The sequence below is a fragment of the Terrapene carolina genome, unplaced genomic scaffold, assembly GCF_002925995.2.
Source record: "Terrapene carolina triunguis isolate 2854851 unplaced genomic scaffold, T_m_triunguis-2.0 Scaffold131, whole genome shotgun sequence".
Classification (NCBI taxonomy): Eukaryota; Metazoa; Chordata; order Testudines; family Emydidae; genus Terrapene; species Terrapene triunguis.
The window spans coordinates 17,823,556-17,838,315 of record NW_020664482.1 but is presented as its reverse complement, the minus strand read 5'-3'; the positions used below and the strand labels follow the sequence as shown (position 1 = coordinate 17,838,315).

The 14,760-nt window shown below is 44.7% G+C and overlaps 1 protein-coding gene across 1 annotated transcript in view; it reads left to right on the top strand.

Annotated features, from left to right (window-relative positions):
- Positions 1-14,760, top strand: part of CHRDL1 (chordin like 1) — a 53,245-nt gene that overhangs the window by 6,879 nt on the left and 31,606 nt on the right. Inside the window, exon 4 of the mRNA XM_024217408.2 lies at positions 3,577-3,670. Within this exon, the coding sequence (XP_024073176.2) occupies positions 3,577-3,670 (94 nt within the window). The remainder of the gene's footprint in view (positions 1-3,576; positions 3,671-14,760) is intronic.

The window sequence follows — 14,760 nt, the reverse complement described above, 5'->3', positions numbered from 1 at the left end:
GAGTTTTAAAGTTATGAGGATTTTCCATTCACTCTTGCTGACCCTCCATGAATGTTTAAAAGTCCTTCTGAATCAAGGAATGGTAAAATGCTCATTAAACTGCTTAAAGGGTGGTGCCCGATTGTGGGGGTTGGGGGAAATTAATTTGAGACGTTAGGTGTCTGAAGAGAAATCATCAATCAGTGATTTTTAGAAAGAAGTTAGACAAGCTGGAGGAAAAGGAAAGCATGTGGAATGCAAACTTTGTGTATGAGGAAGGCCTCATAGGTATTAAAGTTAAAGGAGAACTGCCATGTTCCATGCAAACCCATTCATCATAAGATTCATGTTGGGAAAATCCTGTTTCCACAAACACACATAGATTGAATGACAACAGAACTGGTGCAAAGGAATATAGGAGGGGTGGAAGTAGGATAGAAGACCATGTCCACTGTATGAAGGAGGCTACGCAGGATCTTTCATGAGGCTGTTACAACATTCCTGACATGGCTTAATAGAGGGTAGGTGCACCACCAAGCAGAGCCCAGAAGTGGCTCCCTGCACCTCAGTGGATCCGGGACTACCTGGATCCACCAGCCAATTCCCTCCTCCCCCTCTTTGCAGGGGTGCAAAAGTAGCTAGGGCGTGGAAGCACGGCCACTCTGCAGCCTGGATGGGAGGATTTCCTGTGGACATCCCCAGTGCTCATCCATTTACTCCAGCTTCGTGCTTGGACAAAGATTTAGCTCCAAGAAATGCCACCTGGATGTTGACCTATAGTGAGAAGGCTCTTATTTTAAGGGGGAAATTACAGCAGTAAATTAGTAGTAATTGGTATTTCATGTGATTGCATGTTCCTGTTTAAAAGCAAAAGCTTTTTTTTTAGTAAGCAATTCTGATTATGATAAACAAGGAATAATAGAATTCAGCTCCCTCTCTCTTAGCTGTGCTTCCAGGTTCAAAGTAAAGCAAGTACCTAAAGAGAACTCATTATCTCCCACAAGACAGGGACAGGTAGAGTTAGAATTGCACAAAGACTGTTAGCTTCAGCTAAGCAAAGTGTTTATAAACTACCAGATCTTTATTCTATTCTGAAAAGTGAGACTATAAACAGGGCACCTTCTTACTCAATAGAGCTGCTCCCTGTGTGTGTTCAGAGTCACATCTGCAGCCATCAGTGACTAAAAAGTTTACTGCTTTTTAAGCAATGCAGACAGGGCCGGCTCTAGGTTTTTTGCCGCCCCAAGAAAAAAATTTTTTGGCTGCCCCCCACCCCAGCCCTGGGCTCTGCCCCCACCCCACCCTCACCCCCTGCCGCCCCAACCCTGGGCTCTCCCCCCCACCCGACCTGCACCCCCTGCCATCTGAACTCTGGGCTCTCCCCCCCACCCCACCCGCACTCCCTGCTGCCCCAGCACTGGGCTTCCCCCCACCAGTGCTGACTCAGCCCGCTCCCCCCTCGCCTCCAGCCGGTCCAGCGCTGGCAGGGTCGGGGTAAGCAGCGGGGCTCCTGGGCCGCACCTCAGACCAGGGTCCCTCCAGCCGGGGCTATCGCCTCCAGGACCATCCGGGACCGGGGAGGGCAGAGCCGGGGGACCGCCCCAGCAGGGAGCTGAGGAGCCGGGGCAGGGCAGCCCCAGAGGGAGCGGAGCCCCGGAGAGTGGGACGCGGGCCCCGCACAGCAGCGCCCCGCCCTCTATGGCCCCGCTGCTGCTCCTGGCCACCCTGCCGCAGTCCCTGGGCCGCTCGGGCTGCTTCGCCCAGCCCCGGCTGTGGCGCTGAAGGGCGGCCGCCTTGCGGCACCTGCAGGCAGCTCCGTGTGCCCCAAGGGGCGGCCCTCAGCCCAAGTGTCCCGCGCTCGGAGCCCGCCCGGCCATAAGGTGCGGGCGCTGCTCCCCGATGCGAACTGCAGTGGCCCCAGGGCGCTCCCGGTGCAGGACGTGCTGCTGCTGCCAGGGCCGGCTCTAGGCTTTTGCCGCCCAAGCGCCAAAAAACAAAAAGAGGCTGGCTGGAATGCCGCCCCTGAAAATGTGCCGCCCCAAGCACCTGCTTGGTTTGCTGGTGCCTGGAGCTGTCCCTGAATGCAGAAACAGCTAAGAGAGAAGGAGCTGAATTCTATTATTCCTTGTTTATCATAATCAGAATTGCTTACTAAGTTCTAATCAGTTACAACAGTGTAAACCCACTGAAGGCAATGGTGTCTCTGAAGATAGCACTTGGCCTGCGGAACATATTATGTTAATAATGCACAAGAAGGAAAGAATCTAGCTTGGTTTTCAGAGCTCAGATTGAGTTTGCATGGCTGGTAATTCAAACCCCACCACCATTTTGGGTCAATTTTTTGTTGATGTAAACAGGCAAAACTCTGTTGAAGCTAATGGAGGTAGGCCCATTTACATCAGCAGAGAATTTAACATTTATACTGCAGCAATGCCTATGAACCAATTGGTCTGGGGTCCCATCGTGCAAGGCACTGTGCAGATCTATAGTAAATGACAGTCGCTGTGCCCCAAAGAGTTTCCAACAAAAAGACTGTCCCGTTTTTTGCAACCCCAGCACATCCAATCTAGAATCACTGAGACACAAAGTTTTAGAGTCATTTTTCAGAATGGAATTGCACTTTATGACAACGACAAGGATTGCTTGTGTACAGTGATGGGACCATATCAAGGCATTCTAATGCATGTTGGAGCCCAATCGAATGGAAACGATTGGCTGGACCAGTCTCATAGTATTCTGATGGCCCATGTGAAGTTGAAATGGATTTATTTCACGCTACACCAGAAACTACAATCATTCACAAACATAGCATAGCATCAATGTTCATGTTGAAGAGTCTTTCTTATTTACAAACATTAACAGCTTTCATAGCTAACTTAAGGGTATGAATTAGGGTGGGGAAGTGGAAATCTGAAATAGATAGTCTTTTCTGGTGTAACATGGATAGTCTTTTCTGGTGTAACATAGATGGTTTATAGACTTTGGAGACTGAATATTCCCTGTGCTTTAATTATAAATCAAACCTAGATATGGTCAAACAGAATATTATATTAATTATGAATAATGAATCCTATTCCCAAATCCTGCTCATATTTCTTAGAAAAATAACTATTTACCAACTGTTTTTTTTTGCCTATTGGGGAATCAATACAATGAGAACAGAGGACTCTCTGCAGGTTTAGTGGAAGAATTAAAAATTATAGACTCTATGATCTCTTTTGCTCTCAAATGAATCCTCAACAGGAGGTGCCTCAAAGACCTATCATCCATCATATATTCCTTAGCCTTGGAAAAGCAGTTTCTAAGTATAATTTGGCTCAAAAGACACTGGAATACACAAGTGAAAATTGTTGAGATCCCATTTCTAGATGCTCCCTTTTATTTGAAAGCATTTATGCTATTTTGTGGATTTAGTCCACATTCTAATTTCAGTTACTGCAGTGTAAATCTGGAATCAGTGGAGTTACCCCAGGCTTACACTGGTGTAACGGAGATCAGAATCTGGCCCATAACAACAGTCTTCACCATAATACCTAGATGCAGAATAGAGGGCACAATACCCAATCCATGCATTTAATTGTTGCATTCCTTCCCCAGAATGGGAACGTATTATGCAGCAGAATAAGATGTCCAAGCCTACACTGCCCTACCCCAGTGCACGTGCCACAGCTGTGCTGCCCACGATGCCCAGGTAATGAACGTTTGCAGAACCATAATTTGCTCTTGAATGTAGTCTATTATTCTGGGTTATAGGAAGCAGGAAACTGACTAGGAAACTGATGAAAAGCTTTCATGCAGAAAACCCCAGTATACACTCCTTTTATAATAGGAGGGAGACTTGTTCTCTGTTATAATAAGCCCTGGTATCTCCTACAGTGGTTTCTTCTGGGATTTCTTTGTAATGCTTAGCATGACAGTGGTGCTAAGATTTATTTTTTTAAAGTGGTCACTTACAGATTGTGCAGCATTACTACGTAGTTGTTCCAAAACGCTATGACCAATGTGCAATTGTATAACATCACTGTACAACTGGAGTCCTACATCTCATATCCTAGTATAGCTTGTAATTAAGGACTGCTATAAATCACAGAAACAGAGCTGTTGAAGTTTATGACTATATAAATCTGATTAGTTACTGTATAGTAAATTCTTGCAGACTGTACATTTATTAGGCGTTCATTGTTAAGAGCTACTGTATGAAGGAGGTTACGCAGAATCTTTCATGAGGCTGTTTCAACATTCCCAACATGGCCTAAAGGCTGGTGGGTTTGACTGGCTTTTTCCCCTAAACTTGTCTCTTAATGGTACCCCTCATTTCCAGCTATAAAAGGCTATTTATGCAGCACTGTAGAAAGGGTGTTTATTTGGCTCTCTCCAGAGAAAGTTTTGTTGTCTGAGGAAAGAACCGTTCCATTACTGAAAAGTGTGAGCAGAGGGTGGTACGTGAGAGGAGGGCTGTGAACATGGGCGTCAGTCTGCTACGCATCTGCTACTCATCAGGGCTAGGAGAATATTTGAAGCACCTGCTACAATGCAAGCATAACACACTGACCAGTGTGTCATGGTCACCCTCTGTGCCCAATATGGGCAGTTGGTATCAAAGGCCAGGGGAGGCTAAGCTTCCCTATCCCAGGCCTGTGGCTATGCCCGTGCCCTGTCCCGAGGCCCTGCCCTCGCTCCTCCTCTCCCCTGAAGCCGGCGGGAGCTCAGCTCGGGTCTCGGGCTGGTGGCGGCTCGGGCTGGTGGCCCATGGCAGCTGGGGTGGGGTCAGGCCAGGGGCCTGGGGTGGCTGGGGAGCTCCAGCCAACCAGCCAACGTGGCTGGGGTGGGCCAGCTGGGACTCCTCCAGCTGCAGGGAGGGGGGTTCAGGGCTCCTCCGGCTGCGGGGGCTTGGGGCTCCAGTGGGTGGGGGTGTGTGCTTGGGCGGAAGGGGTGGGGTTGGGGGGCTAGCCTCCCCAAAAGGGGGGTTCACCTGCCACCCACGGTGCCCAGAGGATAAGAGTCTGTTACAGCTCTCAGCTAGGGAGCATGGCTCCAATAGCAGCTCATGGTTTTAGCTCTGGAGGTCCCTGGCTCAATCCTTTGTGTCAGTCAAGATTGCAGCTGTCACACAAGCTCAACTGATTAATTTGGCTAAATCTATCTCCTAATCTCTCCTGCTCAGCGGTACAGGGCTGCTCCCTCCAGGAAGTTTTCCAATACTCTGTCCTGGCTACATTTGTATCCCAAGCAATAAGGCTTTCAACCCTCAACTTGTGAGATTACATTCCACAGTGTAATAGATTTTGAGTCCTCACAAAGGAGGACATGCAACAGGCCTTACCTGAATACCCGCAAGCAGAAAGTTGAAGTCCTGACATAGAACTTCCCTGGGTTTACAACGATTGGAGTAATGACAGCAGGGCTGCAGGCACTCAGGAATAAGTCAGGAAACGAACAGCAGCCACCTGGTAGTCAGAGGGGGAGGAGCCTCTAGGGAGGCAGGGCTCCATGGTCAGTTGTTAGGGTCGGGGTTGAAGCACACACAGATTTTTTTATCAGAGGGGTAGCCGTGTTAGTCTGAGTCTGTAAAAAGCAACAGAGGGTCCTGTGGCACCTTTAAGACTAACAGAAGTATAGGGAGCATAAGCTTTCGTGGGTAAGAACCTCACTTCTTCAGATGCAAGATTCAGATTTTTTTGATTGCTTTCCTGCAACATGTGCATCCTAAACCTCAAGGATCCAGCATTGGGGAGAAAACCTTGCTTGGAGAAAGCACTCTTATTGTTAGCTGCTGCAGCAGGTTGTAGTAATGTTATTTCCTACAATGATGGGAAACTCCAATGATTTTTTATATATTAACGAAATGCAAGTAGAGAATTATCCACCAAAAAACCCCAATCACAGATGAATACAAAACAAAAGCACAAATCACATGTGTAGGACTAAGGTCAGGGCAGGCAACCTGAAGCCCTTGGCAGATGAGGGAATTATTCTGCTTCTTACTGGATGTCAATCAATAATTATCATTTCTAAACCTCAATGGGTTTCTGATCACATGGCCCCTTAGTGTTCTCAAGCCAGTTCTTTCTTCAGTGGCCTCTTCGCCCACAGAGGTGCATCTGACACTTGGTGCCTGTTTCTCCTGTTCCTGGTGCTTTTCATTATCAGCATAGAAGTACAATCTGTAGCCTTCTGGAGGTCCTCAAGAGATGGTCTCCTTAGCTGCGTTTAAACGTCATGTTCCTCTCTAGGAATGACCCGCTGCCATGTTTATTACACATATCCTTGGTGTGGACTGTTACTAGGGTGACCAGACTGTCCCAATTTTGAGGAGTTTGTCCCGCATCCCGACCGAAGTATGGTCAGGACGCCATTTGTCCTGATATTTTGTTTCGGGCATTTTTTTTTTTTTTTTTTACACTCACCCGTCCGGGTCTTCGGCGGCAATTCGGCGGAGGGTCCTTCCGTCGCTGACGGTCTTCGGCAGCATTTCGAAGGCGGGTGCTTCTGTCTTTGACCTCAAGGTTTATTACCCGCCGCCGAAATGCCGCCAAAGACCATCGGCGACTGAAGGACCCTCCGCCGAAATGCCGCCGAAGACCCGGACGGGTGAGTGTAACAATTAAAAAGGAGCCCCCCTGCGGTGGTCCTGATATTTTCCACTTAGCATCTGGTCACCCTAACTGTTGCATTAGCAGGTTGCCAGCCATTTTTTGTTTGGAACAGAACATCTCCTCTCACTTGCAAATGAAGGTAATGGTTTGGCATTCTTTTGGTATTTCTCTGCTGCTAGTATCCTGGTGCACAGCTCTTTTAGGGGGCAGACAGTGTCTTTGTTATGTTTGCATAGTGCCTAGCACAATGGGCATTGGTCCCTTGATGCTACCATAATGAATACTAAATACTTCAGCGTTATCTGGCTCTAAGACTTTTTCTATAAACTGGTGATCTCAATAAACGGCCTGAGAAAGTGTGTTGCAATATTCTAGCAATGCTAAGTATGGATCCCTTGAAACTCCCTCTTTTATCAAATCAAATGTAGCTGTTTGTATTGACTTTTGCTATCATAGCAAGTGTTTGACATGGCGTACTCGAACTGATAGATCAAAAATTGCCAGAAAGAGCCACTCGTGAATGGTGGGCCATTATCTCTTCTTAACTCATTATACAGTGAGTTATCACATTGCTAATTGATGTGTTGGGCAATAGTTCATTTTAAAAATGTGAACAGTCATCCACCAATGAGTAATCTTTTTACTTTTAATTCAAATAGATCTGCACCAACCTTGGACCAAGGGTGATGGCTCATGTGGTTTCAGTAATTCTTTTGCATTCTGCCTCCTGCTTTGACTGTAGATTTCATACTTGGATGCCTTATCTTCAGTAATATTATTCATGACTGACAAGAATAGGAAAGTGAGGCGCTATTCTCACACATCTCAATCCAGATTATGCGCTCATGGTGTGTGGTAGTATGATACAATGTCCTTTGTGCAGAATCCCATGATATGCAGGAATTTCATCTCTGTGGTCCAAATAAATAGTGTTGCTTGAAAGCGCTGGAGCTTTTGCCATTGGCCATTCATTTGAATTGCCATCTTAAATGTCTGTAAGATTCAATCATGTATTTCTCATCAGAGCTTCCCAAACTGCATTTCAGAAATGGGTCGTACTTGAGTCATGTGACTTCAGACTCTTCCTCCCACTGCTCCACAAGCACTGTATAGTGTCATCCCCCAAATACATGCCTCCTTATATAATGAACAGAGGTAATGCCAGGAGGCGAGAACTGTAATTGGAAACTGGTACTTCATAGCAACCCCAGGGGGAGAGGCTGTTGAGGGGGATCCTTCTGAGGGAAGTTGGCAATGCTATCCTCTTGGAATTAAGATCTCCCCCAGCCAGAGCACCATGGACCCTGCTGGTGCAGTTTCCACCCCCCACTCTCCCTTTGCCAAGGTGAATTTTACCCATTGTCAAATGCACATATTACATGCGATGTATCTTCTAATCTTCTCCAATGCCCCCCAGCTGCTGCCATAGGTTCATGGCAAGCCTTTCCATAAGCTTTTCATGTTTGTTGTCCTTTGAGGCTTAGTCTTAATTTTGCTGGTAAATCCAGGATCTGTGTCTTTTATACACAGAGATTATTCTCCCTTTACAGCTCTGTGAACCATTTGCTTTATTACCCGAGTTAGATTATGCTGATAATACAAGGATCTTCCAGAAAGCTGAGATCACTTTTCAGCTGGTGCCACACAATGGAAACTTCTGTGGTCTCTGCATGTTCATGAGCCCAGGTACCGAAGGACAGATGTCCTCATCTAAAAGGGCATCAAAACAATTGGTACCCTAGCTGGCAATCTAAAATGACTGAAGAATTAGTTTACAATGAGCCACGGAATCTGAACTCCTTACTTGCACCTAAAGCTTGTCCATCCAGATCAGGATGGAGGTACTTTTGCAGGATGGGATAGGGGAACCTTTCAGTGCAACTGTTTGATCGGTTCTGTTAATAATTAGAGAACTTCAGTCTGCAGGCCTGTCTGAATGGTACCGTTCATGGCAACAAAGTGCCCTGATTAGTTTTTAAGGCATGTAGATGAATCCCACAGTCATGACATTACTATGGACAACAAAATTTATAAATGTAACTAATTTAAAATATAAACTGTACATTTTTTACATTGAGTAATGTGCCTGAGTCATTCCAATATGGAGCATTCAAAATAAGGTTTAAGATAAAGTGAATATTTGAATACGAGGTGTCGCAAATTTACAACAGGAGTAAAAATGTACACTTCGCTATTTTAGATAGGGTTTCCATAGTCCACTTGCTGCTTTCATCTTCAGATATGTTTTGCTGGGTAAGCCAACATATTGGCATATGAATTGGCCCATCTGGCTCCATCATTTTTTAAGCTTACTGCCCAGATACACACACTGGCTTCCAGGAACTTTCATGATTAGTAACACATTTATGTTCAGGCTCCTGTGGTGTTATAATTTTTCAGCATGTATCGAATTCAATCTGTTTCTTTTCTCATTTAATTTTTTATTCAGATATTGAAATAGCTGTAACAGCAAAATGCAAGGCAGTGGTATACAAATACATAACCCAACACAATAAGAAATTTCTTGCAACAGTCATATGTAGTCATATTAGAATGTCACTTAAATATACAGATTCAATCCTGCAAACTGCTGAGAGCTCTCACCTCTCATTGACTTGCATATTATGTATAAATATAGGGACATGTGTATATTACAATGCATGTTGCATTGGATTAGAAGAGGGATTCTCGACCTGCTGGTCATGAAAAGCTTTCAGGAGCCACCACCACTCTGCACCTCCCATACTGTTAAATGGGAGGGGCCCAGTTATATCCTGGCTGGGAAGAATAGAGATTCAGGGAGTTACAGTATAAAAAGTTTGAGAGTCACTAGATTAGAACACCACTTTCAAGGGTAAATGACTTACCTGAGGGACACTAAAATCTAAATTGAGGGGAAAACAAATTAGGGGCCTAGATCCTATTGAAGTCAAGGAGAGTTTTAATTAACTTTAATGGGAACAAGGTCAGGCCTAAATAGAGAGGTTAGGAAGAAAGAGAGAAAAAAACAGGAAGTAGTAATAGCAAAGGATGTGAACTGACACTGTTGGTACAAGAGTGGTTGGTTTCTCCCATATAGAATGTACCTTTGTTGACTGACAATGCACTGTATGAAATTGTAGTAGGAATAAATCTCAACTCCTTAGCTCCTTGAAGATTTCAAGTGGACTAGAAGAAAAATACTCTGTACCAAATTCTTTATGAACAACACATCAAAGAATACAGGATCTTCTCTATGAAGAAACAAACCTGAATCAGTAACATGGATCCAAGCACCGAGAACTTTGTGGGAATTTGGATTTGGATCCAAAATTCATGGCTTGCTTTTGAAACCCCAGATCCAAATAACCCCAGTCTGCGTGGCAGTCTACATCTAGACCTGCAATTTGCACTGTGGTCCATGCGTATCTCCTGCTAGTAATGAGTTTTTCAGGTTTAACTCACCAACATGAAGAGCAGAATATACCCAATTCTAAAAGAACTTTATCACTAGGAGTTCTTATATCTCCCATGTAATTAGACTGTCTACACTTACCGTGGATTGACACTGCGGCAATCGATCCACCGGGGGTCGATTTAGTGGGTCTAGTGAAGACCCGCTAAATTGACCGCAGATCGCTCTCCCTTTGATTCCAGTTCTCCACCGGAATGAGAAGCATAAGGGTTTCCCCCCCTTGACCCAGTGCGGTGTAGACACTACAATAAGTTGACCTAAGCTACATCAACTCCAGCTATGTTATTCACATTGCTGGAGTTGCATAACTTAGGTTGATTTAACCCTGTAGTGTAGACCTGCCCTCAGTGTGGTCATATTCAGTAGAAAATAATGTTGATATAGTGCCTTCTCACTGATGTCTCACAATACGATCAGCAGAAGGCACCACAGCTACAAAGTAGGATTCAGCCACAGGCCATATTAAAATTTAGTCTTTGAGACATTTAGTCTTCGTGAAGCAAAAGAAATGGAATGTCACCTGCAGTTTGGAAGCTATTCCTAATGGCTGGAACAAAATGAAAACTGCCCACCACCACCCACCTGCCATTAAGCCCAATTCTCCCCTACATGGGGACTAGCCAGCATAGGGGAATAGAAATGCCACAAGATGAAACTGGGGAAGTTTCTTCTAGCTTCTCCCATCAGGCCAAAGGGAAGACTTAAAATATGGAAGGCACAAGTGGCAAACAAATAGGGGACTCATTATTAAGGAGACCTTGCTAAGCGAAGGTCCCAGTCAGCATTTGACAACTTGCCTTCTGTAACAGGGCTAGTCAACGCTGATTACAGAATGAGGCACACCTAGGATGTATCAGGTAGTTCCCTATCGAGGGCAGCAGGTGCCTGCAATGATGGGAAAGCTGTGGCAGAGTCTGCAGAGACCGAGGAAAGACTCTGGTAGGGAAAACCCTGAGACCAAGTGAATCACCCTAGGCAGAGATATCTGCAGGAAAGAACTTGCAAAGACCCCAGGGAGGAAGGCCTGGGAAGAAGAAGAGAAACCTTGGATTGTGGGGACATAGGAATGGATTTTGTTTGGGGATTTTGAGTTTTATTTGCTCTTTATTTTTAGATTAATAAACCCAGTCCCCAAGGAGGGATATTGTGGCCAAGAAAAAGCCTGAAGTGAAGATTTATTTGAACAGTACAAAAAGGGAAATGGAGGCAGTGACCCTAGGATACGAGGGGGCACCCAGGAGTTGGCCAGCCTGGTTACACCCTCCCTTAGATTCACACCTCAGGGCCTGCCATCCTTCCCCCACCCTGGAAGAAGTGGGAGGTTCAGCCTTAGAGCATGAACTAAAATGTAACTACAGAGAAAGCTTTTTTTTTTTTTTAATAGTTCCCCTCAGACTTTTGTTGGGCTATTTTTTATGCCACCATAAAAGAAAATACAGGAAATTAAATCTCACAAAAATCTATTAAAATAACACAGAGTCTGACTTTAACCCAAGAAAGTTAAAAATAAATCCTTGAGCATTTAGACTGAAAGAGCATCCTTAACTCAGCTCAGTATGGAAACTCATACTGCCTAGGTAAAGCATTGCTGGTCCCTTCAAGAGGTGGGTGATCTTACACATGCTACGGGCCGGCTATATTAAAGACCAAATGTTCCCCTCATCTTTGAATTGCCTTGTTCTTTCTGAGTTTAGCCTAGTCATTGAAGTTACTTTAATATAAGGTGTTTTGTGATTTAATATCTTTGACACCTGCATCTCAGAGCTGCTCATATGGATTCTGTTAGTACTTGTGTTCACAGTTGTTTGATAGTGGATAGCTTTTCAATTGAAATTTATTGTCACCCTCAACCACTCCTCAAAAGCAAGACAATTAAATTGCTTTTAAAAAAAACCCAGACCCTGAACCACATTATTTATATTTCAGATTTATATAAAATTAAATTGTGATACATGAACAACAGGAAAAGGCTATCTGTATATGGACTGGATAGACTCCCACTGAATTTAGATAAGGCCCCCTGTGAAAAAGGGATGAAGTTAATATGCACCACCACCCAGAAATGCTAATGAATAAAACAGAAGAACGATTCAGAAGATGAAATCACTAAGTTAAATGGACTTTGGATCCCTGTGGTGTACTGAGGACTGTGTTGGAATTGCAGGCTATCATGTTAAGAGTGGGATGTTTCCTGGTCCTGCTTGCAGGCTATGGGTCTCTGTAGTGAAGTGTCTGGGAGCATCAGTCTGAAGACAGCCAGTCTATAGTAAGATGGAGTGAGTTGCGGCTCTTGGTTTTAGGGAGCACCTGTTTCTTTGTGTGTGTTTTCAGGTTCTTGTGTGCTATTTTTCTGAATTCTAAGAAATAAAGTAGTGTTACACTGCAAACTTCCAGCCTGAGTATTTGACGTTTTTATGTAACTTCTGTGTGTATGCTGTGAACCTAATAGTACCAAGGGCTATAAGTAGGAGGGAAGAGATGAAATTAAGCAAAGGAAGTTTTAGAGAGAGAAAAATCAATTTGCTCTGTTACCCTATGCAAAAATCCCCCACAGGTCTCCTATCACAACCTAAGCTGTGTAAATCATTAGAAGATACATTGTGCTAATGAAACATAGTTAGTCTTCTCCAGCTCTGGTTCCTATGATCCCATAGAGGGTAAAGCAGGATTTAGCTCTGATGCTAAACAACTATAAAACATGTGTGACAAGGTGGGTGAGGTGATATCTTTTATTGGACCAACAAAGATGGTAAGAGAGACAAGCTTTCAAGCCACACAGAGCTCTTCTTTGGGTCTGGGAAAGGAACTCTGAGCTAAATGCAAGGTGGAATAGATTATTTAGCATAAGTAGTTAGCACATATTCTAAGGGACCATCTGTTAACACCTCTGTAGTCAGATAAAACAGGAGCATCAGTTATCCTTTATGACATCGTGGTGTGAACACATTTGTTCTCCCACTAGCTGATGAGGTTAGCCTCAGTCTTGTCTAATAAAATAGTGCTCAGGAGAGAATCACGTACTGAAAGATGATGGTGCTTTTTCCTATTCTTTGGGCTCAGTTCAGTGATCCAGACCCAATGCTGTATTAGTTGCAGGATTGGAAGGTGCACCAGCTGAGCGAGTGGTGGTGAGAAGCATCGTGCCATTGTGAGAAAGGAGCACAGAAGACCCACTCCCTGGGCACTGAAGGGGGTTGTTTGGTGGCAGCCTTAGCATACGCCAGAAAAGGCACGGCTTGCATTGTCCCTAGCACCAGCTCCTCTCCATGAAGAGGGATAAGGACATAGCCATGCATGTCAGGGTGGCCAGAATGTGGCCCTATTTTTCCCCTCCCAGAAACACCTTTAAGCATGAGTAGAAGTGATGGTGATAGTGCTAGAGAATCAGCAAATGCAACTGAGCAAATGCAGAGTCCTGAGTGCTTAGAAAGTCTGTATAATTTCTCTGAGCCAAATTCTACAATCTGTCATCATAATCATCATGGTAAATCCCAAAGGGACATGGCCTCATTGCAGATTGGTCCTTAAGGTGCTCTGGCTTGATATTCAGTTTGTCTATCACTAGCTATCTTGAATGCGCCACCAAAGCTTTTGGAGACCACGTGACTGCTGGTTGTATAGCACCATTCCTGGCATATATGGTTCGGAATTTGTTGGACTTCCATTCTAACAACATGTCCATGCCGAAAAAGCCACCAAATCAAACCAGGGCCTATGAGAGCCATTGCTGGGTTCAGCTTTGATGAAGACAACAAGAACCAAAAATGTCAATGCGGTGTTCTTCAGCCTTCCTAAATGCCCATCTTTCACTGCCATACAATAGCATTAGTATAATGGTGTTTTGCTAGAACCACAGCTTTGTGACAAGCTTGATGTCACAATGTCTCCAAAACATGGCAGCAGTTGTTGCTATACAAGTATCCACATCTTTCGCGCATCCTCCGGCACTCTCATGCCCAAATATTGACAGCTGCCACCTGCTTGATGTCCCATCTGGACAGATTAATATTGAGCTGGTTGTAATCTGGAATTGGAGGCTACTTGATGCTAATGGCCAGGGACTTTGTTTCATCCCAGATTAATAACCAGACCAATGTGTGCTGCTTCTTGCCCCACCAGATTGGCCATCAGCTGCAGCAATTCACCAAACTGCGCTAACAAGACAATGTCATTGGCATATTTGAGATCTCAGAGCAGAATGGTGTCATCTCAATACCTCTGACAGCTTATCAACTAATCAATGACAATATTGAACAACCATGGGGCCATGATACAGCAGAGTCCTGTGGAGACAGAAAAACATGAAGTGTATCTGCCATTGACTCAAACACAGCTTTTCATTCCATTATAGAGCTCTTCTGTCAATGACACTGTCTTCCCAGGGATGCCCGGTCACCTCATCAGATCCCACAAAATTGCTTGATGCACTGAATCACGGACCTGATGGAAGGCTATAATAAATGCCTCACACGGCTTATTAAATTCAGCCGTCTTCTCCAAAAGCTGCTTCAAAAGTAAAGGTCAGGTGGTCAACAGTGAAATGATTAGGTCTAAAGCTGCACTGAATATCCTGGCCTTTTCCATGAAGGGCATCATGGATTCTAGACATTAACATGGAAGCAAAGACTTTCCAAGGGACTGACAACCGTGTAACACATAGTTGCCACCTTCAGCTTTATCGCCTGTTTTGAACAGAGGCAGAATGACTCCTTTCTTCCAGTCATCAGGGAT